The sequence below is a fragment of the Anser anser genome (genome assembly GCF_964211835.1).
Source record: "Anser anser genome assembly, chromosome: 15".
NCBI classification, from domain to species: Eukaryota; Metazoa; Chordata; class Aves; order Anseriformes; family Anatidae; genus Anser; species Anser anser.
Genome location: NC_139736.1, coordinates 20,131,825 through 20,153,102, shown reverse-complemented (window position 1 = coordinate 20,153,102; position 21,278 = coordinate 20,131,825). Strand labels below are relative to the sequence as shown.

The 21,278-nt window shown below is 43.7% G+C and overlaps 1 protein-coding gene across 1 annotated transcript; it reads left to right on the top strand.

Annotated features, from left to right (window-relative positions):
• The first annotated feature begins 1,846 nt into the window (after positions 1-1,846).
• LOC310881833 (ubiquitin carboxyl-terminal hydrolase 42-like) lies at positions 1,847-12,159 on the top strand. Its single transcript, XM_083799619.1, has 10 exons — positions 1,847-4,350; positions 5,202-5,439; positions 6,146-6,346; positions 7,431-7,541; positions 7,702-7,804; positions 7,968-8,035; positions 8,192-8,262; positions 8,797-8,879; positions 10,112-10,223; positions 10,543-12,159. The coding sequence occupies exons 1-10, from the start codon at positions 3,610-3,612 to the stop codon at positions 10,780-10,782; spliced, it is 1,968 nt and encodes a 655-aa protein (XP_083655745.1). The 5' UTR covers positions 1,847-3,609; the 3' UTR covers positions 10,783-12,159.
• The last annotated feature ends 9,119 nt before the right edge of the window (positions 12,160-21,278 follow it).

The following is a 21,278-nucleotide window of genomic DNA, read 5'->3' as shown; positions in this document are numbered from 1 at the left end:
TACAGCAAACGAACTCTCAAGGCATTTCCTTTGTGCTTACAGGTAGACACCGTCGCCTGGCTGGATAAACAGATTTTCTTGAAGGTGTTATTTCAGCATATAAGAATTGATTAAAAAAAAAAAAAAAAGTGCTTCATGGCTTATTGGTTTTGTAATCTCACAGTTCTCCAGGAACACTTGATTTGCTGCATTTCACCATTACGCTCGTCAGTAGCACTGATTCTGGTTTATCACTATTTGCATTACAAATCTCCTTGTCCAAAGCCTAAACTGATGTATGCACTGCTTGAAAACAAAATTTGAAGTTGCAGAGCAGAAGACTCAAGTCATTAGGTTAGCAGCTGCGTAACCATACTGCTTTCCAAATATAAGATGTAGAGCTTATTGAGTTTCTATGAAGAGTTTAAATGGCTCCCATTAAGCAAAGATGTCCCCACACTGATACTTCCTCTTAAGCAAGGATTCTACCTCCTTTGGCTGAGGCTTGCTCCCTTACATTCGAACATTCATCCAAGTAGCCTGCAATTCCACATTCGTGGGGGAAAGTCTATAGAATAGAAAAGGTTCCTCCAGTCTCTTCCTCTCAGCCTTTTTTTGAAGCATGCAATAAAGCAAAACATTCACAGGCTGACCTTCCATGCAAAACAAGGCAACTTAGTAAGACAGGAACCGCAAAACTGATTGCTCTTTAAAGTTAAAATGAGATTTGAAATAGATCAAGTTAGCAAGTGGTGTTAAGTCTGTAAGTAAGTCTGTTTTTGCCAGTGCAGCACAGTTCCCTATCATGTAGCCAGAGCTGCTTCTGTAGCTCCAAGAAGCAAAACTGCTTTGACAAAATACTGTGTCATGAAAGCATTCGTTGGTGCGGTAGGCACAGCTCAGGTTCAACAAGTTTCTGAAAAAATGAGTACTAACAGAAGCAGCAGCGTCCAAAGAAACACTTTATGTCCCCACTGCAAAATGAGGGGCTTTACCTTGAGTGTTATGCACACTGTCAATAGAAAAGCACCGTAACAGAATCTGCCACGGCAGTTTGTATGTTACTGAAAGACCATCAGAGTGGGACTGCAGAAAGATCTTTCAGAAGTTCCAAAAAGCATGTGGGGGTGGGAGTATAGTTGTGTTAGATAACACAATCTTAGATAAAGATTTTGGTCTTAACGTAAAAGTAAGGGCGTCTACCGATTTCTTCAACTCCAACAACTGAAGCACAAGTCTGAAAAATCGCCTTTAAGAATGCAATGAAAATATTTAACTCTTCTGTATGTTCATAGTTTGTTGTCAAGCAAAGGAATGAATGCTGATGCCTTAACTATCAAGAGCTGTAGCTTACAGAAGGACTACACCTTCCTGGTTTTTTCCCTTTAAAAACGTTAAATGCATGTGAAATTATTTGGGGGTGTTTTCACATGCAAAGCCTAATGCGATGCGTGCAAGCCCTGTCATCTTCTTCCTTTAGTAGTGTCGCATTAAGGGGTGTAGCCAATTGACCGTTACGGGTGCGGTCGGCTTCAGGGTACTGAACTATCACGGCCACGGATCCACCACCAACGCAGCACGCCCTCGCTCTAGTCGCGTTCAAGGAGAACTGTCACGGCCAGGAACAATGCAATTAAGTGCAGTTTATTACGGCAACAGATACACAGGTCCTTTGGATTGCCAGTGATAAATTCACTGTCTGCAAAAGCAAGCTAGCATGCATGAAATGCACAGGTACACGGCCTAGGTATTAAGACGTTAAAAAGCATAAAGACGCTAGAGATTTCTAAGTTTCCGTGGAGACGCCTGGTATAACCAAGCGTTCAGATCTTACCTCGCAGCATCCCAGTGGGCGGGGGGGGGGGGGGGGATGAGAGGCTCAGCCTGTCGACTGATGTCAGAAGGTATCCTTCGTGACAGTATCTCCCCCAACATTCCCTTTCTCTTAAGCCAATTGATATTATTTTCTATCTTTTAGGTGGAGCTTGAGTGACTCCAGTCATGCGTATCTTGGTTGTGATTGGTAGAAATTACCTCGCTTGCGTTTAAAGGTACAGGCTCCGAGAAATTCAGAGGATGTGCTCAGTGAGGGGTGGTTGCACCTTGGAGGCGGGTAGCTTTTGGGATGGAGGGGTGCTTATAATGCCTAGTCATTTAAGGCAATTACTCCACAAGGAGAAGCAAGGAAGAGAAGGGATAAAAGGGAAAAAACAAGAAGGAGAAAACCAGCTCCAGACTGACCTATAGTAACCTTTTGCTCATTAAGGGTCATTAAGGGTTAACACATTAGAAATCACACCTGTCAAAATGCTAATCCTTGCTAATGTGGGATTCGGTGTGTGTCCCCCTCCTCCTGTACCCCCTCCCCCCCGGTGTTCCTCTGTAATGCGCAAGCTCAGTAGAGATAAGTTAGGTGAGCTGTAATAACCAATCAAAAGGAGCCAAAGAGAGAGTTTTCACAAATTTCCTGTGTATGAATGACAGTGATTCGAGTCAGAGGTGTGCTTGCTTCGCGAAAGATAGCCAAGTACCTGACTCTGCAGAGTTCTGTAATTAATTATGTAATTAAAAGACCTTGGTGTGCATTCCAACTCTGGGTGAATAATTGGCGCGGTGCACTGGGCACGAACCTGCGGATAACATCTGTACTCAGTGTGATGCCTACAGACAATCCTTTACTGTTGGGACCTGCATATTTTTCTGTGCGTTCAACACAAACCCTTTGGCACAACTAGTTCCCTACGTAGCTGCCAGTTCACCACTCAGTTGCACTTCTGAAGAGGAAAAGCTATTTCCATCTAATGTAGGAGCACATACTCTAAATGCAAGCTTCACTCAGCTGGTCATTTACTGCAGGACAAGATTTGAAAACTGTTGTGGAGATTCTGTTGGGTTTTCTGCTTACAGAAAAATTAAGTGCTAGATCGCCCTCTACTCCACTTTGTAGTGCTGCGTTTAATGGAGATTCAAAGAATTTCATTTGCTCCTCCGTTTATGGACAATGAGCTGAAGGAACAGGTACAGCACGTTAGCCTGGAATGCCTTCCCTCCCAACCAAAGTAAACTGGAGCTGTAACTAACACAAGCAGAAACAAGGCTTCCACGTTTTCAGCTGAATAAAGTTCCAACAAAATCATCCTCTGGGATTTGAAGCTTACTTCAAATTACATGCCAACAACTCTTTTCCCTGAAAGGTCTTGCCCAGTTCTTACGTCATAGTAAAGTGTGTACCTATAAAATTTACAGTTAACGTCTTCACTTAGTTTGTCCAATTTTTGCATTATCGCTCAGCTGTGTGCTCATTTATAAGTTGATGCATGTATACAAGCTGCTGCTCAAGTCCTACGTCTTGTTTGCAATTCTTTGTTTCCTTGTTGCCAGCCTATTGTAAAGCGGATCCCTGCTGCTACTTGCTCTAGAAGAAAAGGAATCATCGGTTTGGTTACCAAATACCCGCTTCTGGAAACCAGAAGTGTTTTGGTCTCTCTTCCCTTCGAATGACTCCACACCTCTCATCAGATAATGGATTGCTGACCTAGAATCAGAGAACATCCCAAGGTGGAAAGGGCTCACAATAATGAGCGAGTCCAACTCCTGGCTCCACACAGGACCACCCCAAAAGCAGAGCCTATGTCTGAGAGCATTGTTCAAACACTTCTGGACCCCCGTCAGGCTCGGTGCCATGACCATTGCCCTGGGCAGCTGTCCCAGTGCCTGAGCACCCTCTCAGGGCAGCACCTGAGGCGCACGGGTCTCGGCGGGGCGGCCCGGGAGGGGAGGAGGACGGCGGGGCGAAGCGGCCGCTCCCTCAGAGCTGTCTCCCCGCCGCCTCGCCCGCACGTCGGGGCTTTTTCGTGTCGGGGCTTTTTCGTGTCGCGCCCTCTGGCTCTCGCCGCGGGCGACATGCCGCTCCCCAGCGCGGACAGCTTGCGCGCGGGGCCTGCCCGCGGCGGCGGCGGGAGGGAAACCCCAACCGCAAAGCCCTCCCAGCAGGGAGAGCTCGGGGTGAGGGCCGGTCCGGCACCGACAGTAAAGACACGCCGGAGGAAACGCTCTGCTTTTAGCCGTGAGCACCGCGGCCAGGTTGAAAAGGCGTCACGCTGGAGCTCCGAGTTGGGCGGCGTTCCGAGGCCGTTGTGGCAGTTGTGGAGACGGCCTCGGCTGAGGTGGCGGCTGCTGTCGCTGCTGTCCCCTCTGTCCCCGCTGTTGCCGCTGTTCCCGGCGCCTGGAGACCCCCGGCAGCCCCCTGTGACAGGACCTGTGGCCCCGGGGAGCAGGACCTGTGGCCCCCTGTGCCCGCCGCCTCGTCGGCCATCCCGGCAGCAATCCTGCCAGCACAGAATAGCTCACTGGCTTTACGTGCGTTTCAGGGTAAAGTGACGATTAACTTCTATTTCCTGGCTTGGGTGCTGCTTTATTCTTTAACGGAGCTTCAGGTTTAAAGGTTAAACTCAGTTCTGTCAAGGTTAAACTCAGTTTCGTGAATGGCATCTTGGACAAAATCTTAAGCTGTGATTGACTCTCTGCTTAACAGAGGCCAAACGTGTACCTACTGAGAAGCAGGTCATAGGTGATAAGCCCTCACAAATTAACTTGCTATCACAAAGTGACGCCCAGAAAAAGTGTATTCAAAAGCTAGGCTCATTATAGAATCACAACAAAGCCATCATGACTGGTGCAGTAGACAGTGAGGTAGAGGGTGAGCCCTGGAAAGACAGAAGTAAAGTAGCAGCGAAATGCAGGTACCTTTGTGCACACGAAGCAGAAAAGCGCAGGCAGTAAAGTAATAGTGCTCCATTACTAGCGTGAGCAACAATTATATATAAATCGCAACCATTATCTATTAGATAATAGATAATAATTAATAGATAATTGCAAAGCTCCAAAAATGCAATAAATAACTGATTCCCCTCAGAGAATGTCATTTGCATTTTTATATTAAAAAGACTCCAGAGTTGTAATGTATTAAAATCCTACGAAAGTGAAAGAAATGGCATCAGCCACTAGTTCTGCAGAAGCTAAAAGTAATACTGATAGAGTTTTGATGGAAATTTTTCCTTTGTGTGTTTAGTTTGGGGATTCCTTTTAAATCATTCATACCAGCAATTTAGTTCTTAAAGGCCGTTTCTTTGAGATTAAGTGACAGGACTTCTACTACTCTTTTCTTCTTGGAATGCTTCTTGGTATTCTTACGTCAGCCAGAACATTTGTCTCTGCCGCAGATGAGAACAATGACCATAGTTAACAAGCCCAAATCTTCAAAGTCTAAAAAGCCATCTTCAAGGCGGTCTGGCAAATCCAAGAAACCGAGTACTAAAAAACCGATGTCACGCACCGCAAACTGGGGCCGGATACCACCTGCAGAAGATTCAAGCCAAGTCTCTGTGGCCCAAGGATGTGGAGGTGCTATTTATTGTAGATCCTCTGAAAAATCTAAGCCTTTTGCCCAAAGAGATCTAAGTAAGTGTGCGCTTTATCCTGCCTCTGTTTTCTTCAAAACAAAAGTAGAAAGTGCAGTTCTTACTTGTTGCACTGATAGAGAACGGGACTACTGTGAATAAAGACTTCCAAAGCGATTCTCCTAAGGCAACTGAAGTGACTGACGTTACAGAAATTAATTTTGATATATTTACAGTCGACAGAGAAATATGGGGAGCATTTTGTAATGCACAGATTCATCCATATCTTTTCTGTTTTGCAAAGAAAAGTGTTTGATTGTTGCTATTCACAGGTTCCATTATTCACAGGTTTTTGAATGCTAAGATTGCTCAGGAAAAGATCTGATATTTGTAGGGGTACCATCATTCCTAGTTATTTGTTTTTACATTGTCCTTGCATTTATTACCATATAATTTCAAGTCTAAGTTTGTGGTTGAAGTTATAATAAGGAAAAAAGCATATAATAAGGAAAAAATTAAAATGGTTGACTAAACTTTTTTTTCCCAAAACGTTGTGTTGACCAGCCAATTTGAATATGGCGGTATTAAAGGTGTCTGCAATAAGTTTTTCTGTTTTGGATTGTAGCTAGTTCCTCTAGGTGCTCCTGCAGAATAGTATTTTTACTATGCCTATATATACTTTATATATTTACTATACCTATATATACTTAATACCTTTCTTAGAAACAAACAAACAAAATCTCTTTTTAAATATAACTTTCTTGCAGTTGTTAATGATGGAATTGCTCCGCCACAAAGGATTCTTTTTCCACCTGAGAAGATACGTATGGATTGGCAAGAAACACAAAGTGTTGGAGTTGGCCTGTACAATCTTGGCAACACGTGTTTTCTTAATGCTACTCTACAGTGTTTGACCTACACCCCCCCACTTGCCAATTACATGCTTTCTCTTGAGCACAGCCAGTCATGTGAGTACTTTCTAACAGTATTTTAAATCTGTTGGATAGCTGTGAAGGTGAAAGAACAGCAGTGATTCTGTGAGACAAACTTACTTGCCTGATTTTACCTGTAGAAGCTGGCTTTGAGCATTGTATTAGCAGCGGGCTCGGAATAGCATATGGAGTGCGTTTAATGCACCATGTGTTTTTTTTGTTTGTTTGTTTGTTTGTTTTTTTAAAAGGATCTTTTCTTGCTTCATGGGAATAATGAAGTGCATTGGACAGTAATGCATTTAATGAACATTTGGCATTTGGGCTATTTGGGCTTCCTGCTGCTAGAAAGGCAATAAAATTTAGGATGTTGGCATCATAGGTCTTTAGTCTGCACAGCCGAGGTTCCATAATGCACTACAATAAAGGGTCTGTTTGTTGTTGAACCAATTAAAAAAAAAAAAAAAAAAAAAACCTAGAAAGCAATATGAGCTGTTATGAACACGACTAGATTTTTTTGTGGGACTGAATTAAAATCTAGACTGATTTTGTCCTAAATAAAATGTTGTACTATAAAGTAAATGTTGTACTAAACCTGTATGCTTTTTAGGCTGGTATCTTTGTATCGATACCTAGAAATTTAACTGTTTTCTTCCTGTATATAGAAATCGTTTCAGTTAAGAATCCTGTTGAAAAAAGGAGGGCAGAAGTACTATTACATACATTACTGTAATTTTTCCTTTCTCCCAAAGGACTCGTAGCTCTGTATCATGAAGCTCACCTGACAGCACTGTGCTGAAAATAACCCACATTCTCTTAATGCTGTATCATCAACGTCAAATATTCTTTCCTCATACATTTTGCAACCTGTGGAGTTCACATTCCTGTCAGCCTTTACAAACGTGACTTTGCAGTAGTCTTTTAGATTTCTCATCACAAAATGCACTTGAATACAGGCTTAATGGATATTTTTATTCTATAAAGTTGTGTGAAATGAAATGTTAGGAGGCTGTTGGGACAAGGAGAGTGGATATTGTATCTATAGTTTAAATGTTACTTATATGTTTGTTTGTAGTTATGTCTGTTTCGCTAGACTGGGATGCTTTCTTCTTTCACTCTTCAGGTCGTGAACAAGATTTTTGCATGATGTGCACGATGGAGACTCACATTAACCAGGCCCTGCGTTGCACTGTTGATGCCATCGAGCCTACGCGTGTTATCAATAATCTCAGTCGTAAGTGGCTTCAGATGTGTTTCTTTTTCAGCATCTTGTAATCTTCAAATAATTATTTGATGTGTATAAATGGTTTTAACACTATAAAGAAGAGAGATTTTAGAAACAGGAGAATTACTTCATTTTTAAATGAGGTAAATACTATCATCTTCTTATTTAGGAATAGGACAACATTTCCGTTTTGGCAGTCAAGAAGACGCACACGAGTTCTTGCGCTATACTGTTGATGCTATGCAGGAAGTGTGCTTGAATGGAAGCACCAAGTAAGCATAAACAAATTCACTTTTATACGTTCTCTAGCACCTTTTAGGCCTTTATTTACTATCAAAACTGAAAGTCTAGGTCATCCTTGGTTTTCATAAAACTCTTTGAAGAGTTAACTGTGTGCCTTAAATCTTCTGAGGTCTGATTATAATTTATTTCCAGATTGGACAGATCTTCTCAAGCTACCACCACCATTCATCAAATATTTGGAGGATTTCTAAGATCAAGAGGTACTTTTAAAAATATTCCTGTCCTTAGAACTGATCTGTGTCTTTTGTCGGTAGTAAAGCAGTCTGTAGTTTGTCTGAAGTAGTATCTATCGACAACTTGAATGTGGACAGTTAGTCTCCTTCACGTGTTGTTAAGCATTTATATTTTGCTTCCAGTGAAGTGCTTGAATTGCAAAGCAGTTTCGGATACGTATGAGGCATTTCTTGATATCACTTTGGATGTAAAGGTAGGAGGTTTTGTAAATATAATTCATGATGTTTAAGTACATGTATAACTTTCTAAATTAAACTTGTTTAACTTAAAAAACCAAACCACGTACAATGTTAAAATATAAGAGCTTGGTGGTGGTTAGAAAGTGGATTGGACTTTGTCCTTCTGTGGAACCCCTGTAAATAGTCTCCACGTCTGCATTGGGTTTAAGGGGAAAGAATTTTATTGCTGCACAAAGTATAATACTGTCACACTTCTTTGTTGTTCTACCTCAATATACATCTAATTGTTAGACTGCTGGATTTGTTGCCAGTATTGATGACAAAGCACACTATAGATGCTGTCTGCGTTACTGGAAAATGATTTGTTTCAAAGTAGAATGACTTCCAGGTGAGGTAAACGCTGAGCATGCTCTTTCTGCCTCCTTCTTGACAGTGCTCATAGTAGATCGCTTAAGTATGTATTAGTCAGGTTCTCTTATAAACTCCTAGTGCGTCTCTGGAATTTTGAATTTACAGTGACTTTACGCTCTTCTCTCTCGCTCCTCTAGGCGGTTTCATCTGTTACCAGAGCTCTAGAACTATTTGTGAAACCTGAAGAGCTGGATGGAGAGAATTGCTATAAATGTAGCGAGTAAGATCATTACTAATTATGTCTTAATACTAGATATTAGTTTTATATATTACATGACTTAGAGCGTAAGTTATCCTTTAACTTCATTTAGAAATAAGGAGACGCAGCTTTGTTGTTGTTGTTGTTGTTGCTTCATTTCGTAGTAGTGGTGAGCTGAAGCAAGGAGCTATGGAGAATGATTTGGAGTGGAAGGCAGCAGCAGGTTCCTGCAGGTCCCAGCGTTCACTGTGAAACAAAGTTAGATTGAGTGTCAGGGAATGTGAGCTGGCTCCGTGGTAATGAATGTTAGCAGCCTGTGCTGGCTCACTAAACAGCGTCTTGCACAGCTCTTGAACTGTGAAACCTGTCGATGTGGACTAATGCCTGAAATGAGCTCCCTTAAGCCTAACCCGTGCACAGGGAAAGCCTATTGAGTTCAGGCGCTCTCTGTGCTGATCAATATGTAAGATGTTTCTACGTATGTGAGAAACAATTGAACATTTGCATAAGATGGTTTGGCAAAACAAGCTGTTAGTCAAACATCCCCTCAGAAAAGCACAGAGTGCCCGGCTCAGTTCTGTAGGATTCATGCCTGACCCCTCTAAATGAAAAATGCAGTATCCACTTCTTGTTGTCGGATACTAAGGAAATTAGGGTGTCGAATCAAGAGCGTCCAATAGGTTATTAAAGCAATTTAATCCCAGGTTCGTCTTGGCCTGCGGATCCTAGAAAGCAACATGCAGCGTATTCAGGATTCTCATAACTGATGTCTGAGGAAGAGAAAGAACTGTAATAGCACCTCACATCTGAATTGCATGGTCTTTCCTTAATGTGCTCTTTGAGGTGTGATCGGTTCAGTCACACTTAAAGCCAGAATTTTCTGTCTTTTTGTGAGCTTAAAAGGAAAGGCCTTGCACATGTACAGTACTTTTTCCATTGCTGATAACTGTTATTAGTCTTATATATAACTCATTTTTAATATTTTTTGTTTATATTTTATAACTCCCTGGTAATACGCTTTCATGAGAGATTCCTGTTCCCGCTGTGCTCTGAGTTGTTGGTAAAACTTACCTTCTTCTCTGTATTAACAAACGTGACATGCAGTGCATGGGTTTATGAAAAGAAAAAACCAAACATATGATGCAAGTAAATATCATTCAAATAGCATAAGCATGCGTGAGACATTAAAAGGAGTTTGTTTTGGGGGCGAAAAAGAAGATGCTTTCAAACACTTGTCTCTGCTTGTTTTTAAGGTGTAAAAAGATGGTTCCTGCATCCAAGAGATTTACCGTACACCGTTCTTCCAACGTTCTCACAATATCACTGAAAAGATTTGCAGATTTCACAGGTGGAAAGATCAACAAGGTATATTAAGAATATACCTTAAGAATATAGAGAAATGGTCTGCTTTTATTTTCATTTTCTCTTTTTTTCACTTTTCTCTTAATATCAGTAAAGTTCCTGCTTGACAAGAAGCATAAACTTTCCTCTGAGAAGGCTAATTCATCAGGAAACAGTTGTCTGCAACTTCTAGTATTAAACGTTGCTTATGGGAAGACTTATTTTTAGTGAATCAAGAGATATATTCATATAATTCCAGTCTCTGTTTTTTGGAAGTGTTTTTCTCTGGCTAGTCTGCGAAGTACTCTGATATAATTTTTCTATCTTCTTGGTCTCTCTTTAGGAGGTAAAATATCCTGAATATTTGGACCTCCGAGCCTACATGTCTCAATCAAGTGGAGAACCACTCCTCTATGCCTTATATGCGGTGCTGGTGCATCATGGAATCAACTGTCGCACAGGACACTATGTATGCTACATGAAGGTAGAAGTCAACATCATTTCTAACAGGGTAAAAGGTTGTGCTGGCAAACCAGTTAAAGTGTTACTAGTAGTACTGTTTCTAGGCAAAAAGATTTTCTGAAATAATCCCAAACTTGAAAATGGGATCTTGTATAAAATCTTAAGCTGTGATTGACTCTCTGCTTAAGAGAGGCCAAACGTGTACCTACTGAGAAGCTAGGTGATAAGTGTTTTTGTACACTTATAAGTGGTCATTTTGTAAAGAGACTGCTGAAAAATCTGAACACTGCTGCTGCAGAACTCTGAATGGGGGGCTAGCAACTGTTTTAACTGATCTGGAATCTTGAGTTTACTTTTCAGTGGACAGGAGGAGAGTCTCTCAAGGCAAACAGAAATAACACCCGATACTCATGTCAACATAAATTTATGCTCAGAGTGTAGGTGTAGGAACAGCGTCGGTATGTATATGGAACATCGGGAGAGGAAACTATATCGGTATTTACAGCTTTTCTACTTCCTTGTCAGAGAGACGTTATCTCCAAATTAGAAATTGATGTATTTTGAATAAGGGCTGGTGGATCGGATTTATTCTTACTAGTGTTAATATTTGCTCTTGAATAGTACTTAATATCTGGTAACGCATCAATCAATCGTCAAAAATAAACTTAAAAATGTGTAAGGCTTATCTCGTTGGTCGATACAAAGACCAAGGTCTTTTCTCTTTTCTCTTTTTTTTTTTTTTCCCAGTATTGTTTTTCTGTTTTCCTTCTCACTGCAGTCTTGATTTTGTTTCTTGTCCCTTAAGTATGTTTTCAATGTGTTGTTGAAACATTTTCCCTTTCAATCCGAAAAAAGGAGCTGTCACTGGTGTCTGCAAGTTGAAGACTGGAGCTTATCCGAAAATCACTGAGCCCAAGAGCTGTCACCTTAGTCTTCCAATAGGACGGGGATGTCTTCATTTCTCAGTTAAATGCATTTTTCAGGTTTGTGTATTATTTTCTCAGGAATGGAAAGTGTGCGCACAATTTGCCAGTTGTGGGACTAGGAGTTCTCTTATTTCCTGTGCTTTGTTTAACCTGTCTTAAGTTTAATGGATAGCAATCAAGGTGTACTAGAAATCTGAAAACACTTTATGCTTTGTTCTCTCAGTCATTTTGGTATAACAAACTAGCTTATGGTTTAAACCCTCCATTAGGTTAGCATTTTCCCTAAACGTAACAAGTCCCTGTGTGCTACAGGAAGACAGTAACAAAAAATTAAGTATAGATATTCATCCTGTCATTATTCAGCTTCTGCCTATGGACACACAATTACGCTTATTTAAAGCGGTATCCTCTTGAAACCTAATCAGCATGTTAGAAAGGACTTAGTTATCGGCTTTTGTCCTGGAGGGCTGAGGTTTGGTCTGTTTTGTTTTACATTCAGCATTTCCTTTTCTAGCTTCCATTCCCCTGTTGTTTTGCATGAGGAAAACATGCAGCTTTACAAAGTAGAACGGAAAGAGATGCTTTTCAGTCTAACTTTTCAGTTTTTTGTAGGAGTTTTAAATGGGTGCAAAACAGCATAAGTACTGCTGCCAAAGTTATATTCAAACAAGTATTTCTTGGAGAAGCAGAAGAAGCCCAGGGAGAAATAAATTTACAAACATGCTCTTCATGCTCTCCTTTCCCAAGATTTCTCTGAGATATACCCCATAGTCTGTGGGTTTTGAGGTATGTGGTTCCCAGGAGTGAAAAGGAGGGCCAAACAGCTCTCCTCTTGGATCTCAACGTGCCAGGGCTTTAGTGTACTGCCACTTATGGCTCCGCTTTTCACCTGGAAAAAGCGACCTCATGCTGTAAACTGAGGAGCCCTGCAATTGTTCTACTTGTTGTTCACTTGTGGTCACTTTGAAAAATACCAGCTAAATTACTGGCAAGACTGCACCCGTTCTTAAAAACAAACAACCCCCCCAAATCATCTGTTTTCCTCTTACAGGCAATTGAAGTAATCCCCAAAGAAGACAGTTCACTATCCATAGGCAAGTTTTATTTTTAGACATTTTCTACATTTTATACCTAGCCACAACTTAACAACCAGTTAACAGTTGGTGACAATCCTGTTCAGTGTTGAAAATGTCATTCTGGCATAGGAAACAAAGGACTTCATCTTCTTGCTTTACAGCTGAATGTCTTCTACATAATGTTTGGAGAAGTGAAATCTTGCAAGAGGTTTTCAAAAATTCTGCCCGGTTTGGATGATGAAGTAAATTGCCATAGTCAGTAGATTCTGGCACTGACAAGTTCCTTCAAGCTAAAGAGGGAGTGCGATTGTTGCAAAGCATGTCTGTATTTTGAGACAGGGACGACCACAAGTTTTAATCTTAAAATACGACATGGAGGGGAGGCTGGTTGTTCACACATTCTTGCAAACATTAATACAATCTGTCCCATTATCAAGAACAAAATTAGGGACTGAACGGAGGTCTTTCAAATACCAGTGTTGCAAAAATAGACTTTTTATGCTACTAATGTCAAAAGAATCCTGATTGTACTAAACTGTAAGTGTCTCTTCTAGCTGATAAATCAGGAACAGCACAGAAGAAAATGCGTCTGCTCTAATGCTCTTTGGGCTTCGGTGAATTCTCTGGCCAGCAGATGGCGAACTCGCTTTTTCTAAACCAGTCAAAAGTATAGGGAGAAAGTAAATGTCTTGCACACATTACACAAGTCCAGGGCATTGGGATCACTGGGCTACATGAGTGAAAGAGATGCACCCCAACAGTACCCCACTTAGATACGCTGCTTGAAACATAAGCAGGATAGGAGGGCTGTGCAAAGCAATTTTGGTAAATTGAGAAATTCATGTATTTCATCAAGCCTGAAGATACTAATTAGTTTCATGTGGGGGAAGGTCAGTCTTTCAAAGAAAAGAAAAAACGTCTCTTAAGCAGGATTTTCTGAATGGTGGAATCTAATCTGAAAAAAGGCTACTTCAGCAGGTTATTTATTTATTTATTTATTTTTAACTGTATTGAACCTCTCAAGTAAGCTAGGAGCAGACTAGGAACAACTGAGCACTTGTTAGAGTGTGCCTTTTCACCTGGACTCATGTTACTTTGAATAAATTAACAAGGATAGCTAGTGATAATTTGTGATTTAAGGAAAATCCAGATACGTGAGAGAAAGAGCAGCGTTAAAGCAGTTAAATTCCTGCTCTCTCTAATAAGTGCTCTCTCTAGCCAGTTTCTGAACGCTTCTGTTCTGTGGCTAGGATTTGGTCAGCTTGACCACAAGATCACTAGTAAAACAAGGATGCCGTCCAGTCAAACCTTCAAATGAATGTAACTTACCTAAGGTCTACCATTTGCTATCAAAGCAGGTAGCTTTGTCCTAATATTCTGTACAGTTGACCAATTTTAGCACGGAACTGAAATGCAGTCAGTTTAATGGGAGGGCTTTGGAAGCTGCCTTCAACAGTCAGTTCAGCCCTGTAGTCAGAGAGCAGATCAAGCCATGTGCAGGGTTGTGACTTCTCTCTTTAGAAAGAAAACCACTGAGCCAGACAGTTCCATGTTGAGTATCACAACAGGGAATGACATTTCTTCCCTTTGTCTTTCAGATGCAGACCTTACTGATGGAAGCCTTCAATACTCAGACTAAACCTACCATCAAAACGGACGACCTTTTTACCGTCCAAACCAACCATTTTTCCATCAAACCCAACAACTTGGGTTTTGAAACGAAACTGGTAAGCCACAAGTCCTTATTGAATCTATTTTTCAGTGAAAGGGTTTTCTCTGTAACCTGATCATTTAAACTGTTGTGCTTAAAAGAAGGTCACTTGCAAGAGCGGTTATAATCCATGCTAATCCATGCTCCGTGCTGTTCCTTACAGTCAGCACACCAGGTTCCCCCAGTGCGGTAACATGTAAGGGTGGAAGCCTAGGGAACACTCAGGTAATGCTGCTATAGCATACCCTGAAAGCCTCCTCAATGCTCTACAGTTTCTTTAAAATGTGAATGTTAGTTTAATTTTCCTAGTCACTTTAAGCAATTACTCCACAAGACCTTATTGTTCTCCACAACTCCCTCTTAGAGGTTGTAGCAGCGTGGGGGTTGGTCTTTCTCCCAAGCAGCAAGCAACAGGAGAAGAGGAATTGGCCTCAAGTTTCACCCAGGAAGGCATGGGGTGGATATGAGGAAAAAATTCTTCCCTGAAAGGATTGTGAGTCCTTGGAAGAGGCTGCCCAGGGAAGGAGTTGAATCACCGTCCCTGCAGCTCTGCAAAAGACGTGTAGATGTGGTGCTTGGGGACGTGGTTTAGTGGTAGACTTGGCAGGGCTGGGTTAGCGCTTGGACTTGACCTCAGAGCTCTTTTCCAGCCTAAAGGATTTGACAATTCTATGGTAATAAGCACAAGTGCTGAGACACAGAGCTGACCAAGCAAACATAGAGACAAGGACAAGACATGAACCATGAGGATTCTTAACAGAAGAGTAGAGAAAGCAGCTAGAAATAGAAGATCTTTTTAGAAGAGAACTTTCCAAGCTAGAGAAAGAGGAAAGCATATGTGTGTAACTTCAAACTTGAACAAGAAAGGAAAAGCATGCTAAACACTGACAAGAAAAACACAAAGAAATATAAACACCAACACTTCAGACTAAAACTTCAAGAATGATTTGGCATTTGTTATCTTGTTGAGGTTTACGGAAGTTGCCAGAAATATTTTTTTTCTGGGGGTGAATCTGATAAATTATCTTAAATTTAACTGTCACTGACAAACCTGTGAGTCCGAGGAAATAGATACTGAGTGGTGTCCCAGTAGGCAGGAGGGCAGCGGTGGCTGTGTCACCCAGGTGTCACAATGGGCAGCGGTGGCTGTGTCATCCAGGCGTCACAGTGGGGCCGTGACATGGCAGCCCAGTCAGGATAAAAGGCCCCTGGTTGCAGGCAGGCCCCAGTCGGGATGGAAGCCCCTGGCAGCAGGCAGCAGAGGGCAGAGCAGGGCAGGACAGGGAGGTGAGTGCGCGATGGAGCAGGGGCTGAAGTGCAGTGCGAGCCTGAATGGTCCAGGAACCAATGTGGGGAGGAGATGCTTGTGTGCTCATCCCAGTGCAGAGATGATGCCTGGGTGCCTGAGAAGGTGCCCGCGGGACTCAGGAGCTGCTTTCTTGCTTGATGGAAGTTCTTGGCTATGGCAAGAAGAATCTGGGTGCTCCCCAGGCTTCTTAGCTGCTGTGTCCAGATACTCCCTGGGTGTGCAGGGAGATGCTTGGTTTCTCCAAGAAGACAGCTGGGTGATGCAGAGATTTTTTTGGATGTCTCAGGAAGATGGATTGGTGATCCTGGCTGTTTCTTGGTGGCTCCAGAGAAATGCTTGAGTGCTATTTGGGGATGCTTGTGTACCCTAGGAGATGTGGTTGTGTGCCCAAGGGAGAGGCTAGTTTGATCCAGGGTAAAGCTGTGTTTCTCCAGGGAGGATTTTGGGTGCTCCAGGGAGATGGTTGGGTGCTTTTTGTGTGATGCTTGGCTCCAGGGAGATACTGGAGTGCTGTGGGGAGATGCTTAGTTCCTGCTCTTTGGTATCTGTGTCCCCTGGGGGGGTGCGTGCATGAGCACGGGGACATACTTGAATGACCCTGGTAGGTACTTGTGCAGCCCTCAGAAGCTCTTGGGTGCCAAGGGAGGTGCTTCCCATGTCCAGTGGGATGTTTGTGTGCCCCAGGTGGTGTTTTGGTGCCCTGGGGAGATGCTTGGGTTCTCCAGTCAGATGTAGGACTGTGGTGGGAAGGTTCCTGTGTGAGGTGCAATGAGGTGCTTGGGTATTGCAGGGAGGTGCTTCTGTGCTGCAGGGAGATGCTTGGGTGCCTGGGGCAGAGCTTTGTGTGATTAGGGGATAGATTTTTGTGCTCTAAGGTGCAGCCAAACATTCCCCAGACCATTCCCCATCTTGGGAGCACCCAAGCATCTCCCCAGAGCACCCAACCATATTGTACTAGGAGTACCCAAGCAGCTCCCCAGAGTACACGAGCATGTCCAAGGAGCATTCAGGCACCTCCCTAGAGAAGACATGAACCTCCCTAGGGAAAGAACCAGTCTCCCTTGGGAATACAAGCATCTTCCTGGAGCACTCTCCACGACACCCAAGCCTCTCGCCAAGGAACATAAGCACCTCTTGAAATCACCGAGATTTTCCCCAGGGCACACAAGCCTTGTGTTGGAGTAGACAAGCATCTCCCCAGGACACCTAAGCACTACATTCTACCTGTGAGGCATCATCCAAGAGCATTCCAGCACCTTCCAGGAGATCCCAACATCACCCTGAGCTCACAAGGTTCTGCCGGGCTCAGCCAGGCATCTCTCTGGAGCACCCAAGCATCATTGTAGGGCATCCAAACATGACCCTTTTAAGGACCCAAGCATTTTGGGTAGACCTGTGCGGTGCCAGGGGTTGGACTTGATCATCCTTATGGGTCCCTTCCAACTCGGGCTATTCTATGATTCTACGATTCCCCAGCAGCAGCAAAGCATTTCCCCAGGAACACGGCTATTTCCCTGAGGCACACAAGCATAACCCCCCGAGAACGCAAGCATCTTCCTGGAGAACCCACGCATCTCCCCACAGCACTCAGGCACCCCACTGCAGCATTATTGAAACATCTCCCCAGGGAACCCAAGCACATCCCAAGGTACTTTGACATCCGTCCAGAGCTCCCAAGCAAGTTCTTTCAGCATCTCGGTCGTTCAAAAAGCACCTCTGTGAAGCATGCAGAGACCTCTGTGGAGTACCCTAACTTGTCCCTGGGGTAGGAGAGGTAGATACCCAGGATCCCCAAGCATCACTCTGGTACACCCATCACATCCTTGGTACGCAAAAGCACCTCCCCGTGCTGCACAAGCAATTTGCTGAGGCAGCCAAAGATCTCCCCAGAGCACCCAGTCACCTGCGTGGGATATTCAAAAAGCAAAGCGCGGACAGAAAAGCAAAGCAAAAAAGGTCCAAAAATAAAACAAAGCAATGCAATGAATATGTACCTATAAAAAAAAAAAAAAAAAAAGGACAAAAAAACCCAAGGAAAGCAGGGCCAGGAAAAGCAAAGTAAAGCATGTCCAGGAAAGGCAAAGCAGTGCAAGGCAGAGCAAAGAAAAGCAGAGCAGAGAAAGTAAAGCAAAGCCATGGCAGGAATACAAAGCAAAGCAAACCAAAGGAAAGCACGGCCTGAAAAAGCATGGTCAGGAAAGGCAACGCAGAGCAAGGCAAAGCGAAGCAGTGCAAAGCGAAGCAGTGTAAACTTGTACAAGGAAAGTCCCAGAAGTGCCAGGAAACGTATAGCAAAGTAAAGAAAGCACTTTGAGGCAAGGCAAAGCAGAGCAGAGACAGTAAAACCAAGAGGTGCCAGGAATAGGAAGCGAAGCAAAGCACGACAAAAGAAAGTGTGGCCTGAAAAAGCAAAAGAAAACATGGCCAGTGGAGGCAAAGCAGAGCAAGGCAAAGCAAAGCAAAGCAAAGTAGCACGAGGAAAAGCAAAGCATTGCCAGGAAAGACAAAGCAAACAAAGCAAAGCAAAGCAATCTGAGGCAAAGCAAAGCAAAGCAGGGGCAGGAACAGCAGAGGAAAGCAGAGAAGGAAAACCAAAAGTGTGCCCGGAAGAGCAGAGCAGAGCAAAGCAAAGCAGAGCAAGGAAAAAGAAAGAGAAGCGAAGCAAATGTAAGGAGCTGGCGGCCAGCCCTCCTGCCGGTTCCCAGTGTCTGCGGGGCAAAGACCGCAAGGCCCTCATGCCGGGTAGAGCTGGCGGCCAGACTCGGACGGTGGCTATACCCTGCTCGCCCGCTCCCCGGCCTCCTTGACACCTCATAGTCCGCCGTGGCAGTGGGCAAGAACCATGTCTTGCTTTACCTGGGTTTATATTTACTTATTTATTGATTGATTGATTGATTTATTGTTGCCTTTCTTCCACTGTACTTATCGTCGTTGAAAACCTCACCCAACACCGTCCCCGGAAGGGTAACTGTGGGGACCGCCTAGCGGCAGGCCACACGGCTGGGGCCACAGAACTGATAATGTCGGGTGGCCAGGCCTGCTGCCCCCACCCTCGAGTTGCGAGGGGACAGTGTCCGGGCTGCGGGGAGGCCCAGCTGTGTGTCTGAGGGTTTATGCGTTCCGAAATATACCGATAGCCTCATCGGCAAAATCGTCGGGACAGTCTGCAAAGGAAGCCTAGCGCAGCACAGGAGAGCAGAGAAATGAAGAGGAAAGCAGAGCAAGGCAAAGCAAAGCAGTGCAAACTGGTACAAGGAAAGTCCCAGCAGTGCCAGGAAACGTAGAGCAGAGTAAAGAAAGCAGTTTGAGGCGAGGCAAAGCACAGCAGGAGTAGGAAAAGCAAAGCAGAGCAGAGAAGGTAAAGCAAAGCTGTGGCAGGAAAACAAAGCGAAGCAAGACAAAGGAAAGCGTGGCCTGAAAAAGCAAAAGAAAACATGGCCAGTGGAGGCAAAGCAGTACAAGGCAAAGCAAAGCAGTGCAAACTTGTACAAGGAAAGTCCCAGCAGGGCCAGGAAACGTAGAGCAAAGTAACGAAAGCAGTTTGAGGCAAGGCAAAGCACAGCAGGGGTAGGACAAGCAGAGCAGAGAAAGTAAAACCAAGAGGTGCCAGGAATACAAAGCGAAGCAAGACAAAGGAAAGCGTGGCCTGAAAAAGCATGGCCAGGAAAGGCAACGCAGAGCAAGGCAAAGCGAAGCAGTGCAAACTTGTACAAGGAAAGTCCCAGCAGTGCCAGGAAACATAGAGCAAAGTAAAGAAAGCAGTTTGAGGAGGCAAGACAAAGCACAGCAGGGGTAGGAAAAGCAAAGCAGAGCAGAGAAGGTAAAGCAAAGCCGTGGCAAGTATACGAAGCAAAGGAAAACAAAGGAAAGCGTGGCCTGAAAAAGCATGGCCAGGAAAAGCAAAGCGCGGCGAGGAAAACCAAAGCCAAAAGGTCCAAAAATAAAACAAAGCAATGCAATGAATATGTATCTAAAGTAAAAAAAATAAAATAAAATAAAAGGCAAAAAAAACCAACAAGCAAAGCAGGGCCAGGAAAAGCAAAGTAAAGCGTGTCCAGGAAAGGCAAAGCAGTGCAAGGCAGAGCAAAGCAAAGGAAAGTAGCACAAGGAAAAGCAAAGCAGTGCCAGGAAATGTAGAGCAAAAGAAAGAAAGCAGTTTGAGGAGGCAAGGCAAAGCACAGCAGGGGTAGGAAAAGAAAGCAACGTAGAGAAGGAAAAGCAAAGCAGTGCCAGGAATACAAAGCAAAGCAAAACAAAGGAAAGCATGGCCTGAAAAAGCATGGCCCGGAAAGGCAACGCAGAGCAAGGCAAAGCGAAGCAGTGCAAACTCGTACAAGGAAAGTCCCAGCAGGGCCAGGAAACGTAGAGCAAAGTAAAGAAAGCAGTTTGAGGTGAGACAAAGCACAGCAGGGGTAGGAAAAGCAAAGCAGAGCAGAGAAGGTAAAGCAAAGCCGTGGCAGGAATACGAAGCAAAGGAAAACAAAGGAAAGCATGGCCTGAAAAAGCATGGCCAGGAAAGGCAAAGCAGAGCAAGGCAAAGCAAAGCAGTGCAAACTCGTACAAGGAAAGTCCCAGCAGGGCCAGGAAACGTAGAGCAAAGTAACGAAAGCAGTTTGAGGCGAGGCAAAGCAGAGCAGAGAAAGTAGAACCAAGAGGTGCCAGGAATACAAAGCGAAGCGAAGCAAGACAAAGGAAAGCATGGCCTGAAAAAGCATGGCCAGGAAAAGCAAAGCGCGGCCAGGAAGACCAAAGCAAAAAGGTCCAAAAATAAAACAAAGCAATGCAATGAAAATGTATCTATATTAAAATAAAACAAACAAACAAACAAACAAACAAAACAAAAAAACGCAAAAAAAAAGACCAAGCAAAGCAGGGCCAGGAAAAGCAAAGAAAAGCGTGTCCAGGAAAGGCAAAGCGGTGCAAGGCAGAGCAAAGCAAAGGAAAGTAGCACAAGGAAAAGCAAAGCAGGGCCAGGAAATGTAGAGCAAAAGAAAGAAAGCAGTTTGAGGAGGCAAAGCAAAGCACAGCAGGGGTAGGAAAAACAGAGCAGAGCAGAGAAAGTAAAACCAAGAGGTGCCTGGAATAAAAAGCAAAGCAAAACAAAGGAAAGCGTGGCCGGAAAAAGCACGGCCAGGAAAGGCAAAGCAGAGCAAGGCAAAGCAAAGCAGTGCAAACTCGTACAAGGAAAGTCCCAGCAGGGCCAGGAAAGGTAGAGCAAAGTAACGAAAGCAGTTGGAGGCAAGGCAAAGCAGAGCAGAGAAAGTAAAACCTAGAGGTGCCAGGAATACAAAGCGAAGCGAAGCAAGACAAAGGAAAGCGTGGCCTGAAAAAGCAAAAGAAAACATGGCCAGTGGAGGCAAAGCAGAGCAAGGCAAAGCAAAGCAGTGCAAACTCGTACAAGGAAAGTCCCAGCAGTGCCAGGAAACGTAGAGCAAAGTAAAGAAAGCAGTTTGAGGCAAGGCAAAGCACAGCAGGGGTAGGAAAAGCAAAGCAGAGCAGAGAAGGTAAAACCAAGAGGTGCCAAGAATACGAAGCAAAGGAAAACAAAGGAAAGCATGGCCTGAAAAAAGCATGGCCAGGAAAGGCAACGCAGAG

Bases quoted from the DNA above. Each gene is read 5' to 3' on its own strand.
- LOC310881833 (XM_083799619.1), top strand. From the start codon at position 3,610: ATGTCTGAGAGCATTGTTCAAACACTTCTGGACCCCCGTCAGGCTCGG. The intron at 5,440-6,145 runs GTAAGTGTGCGC...ACTTTCTTGCAG, and splicing joins TTTTGCCCAAAGAGATCTAA to TTGTTAATGATGGAATTGCT. The intron at 7,542-7,701 runs GTAAGTGGCTTC...CTTCTTATTTAG, and splicing joins TGTTATCAATAATCTCAGTC to GAATAGGACAACATTTCCGT.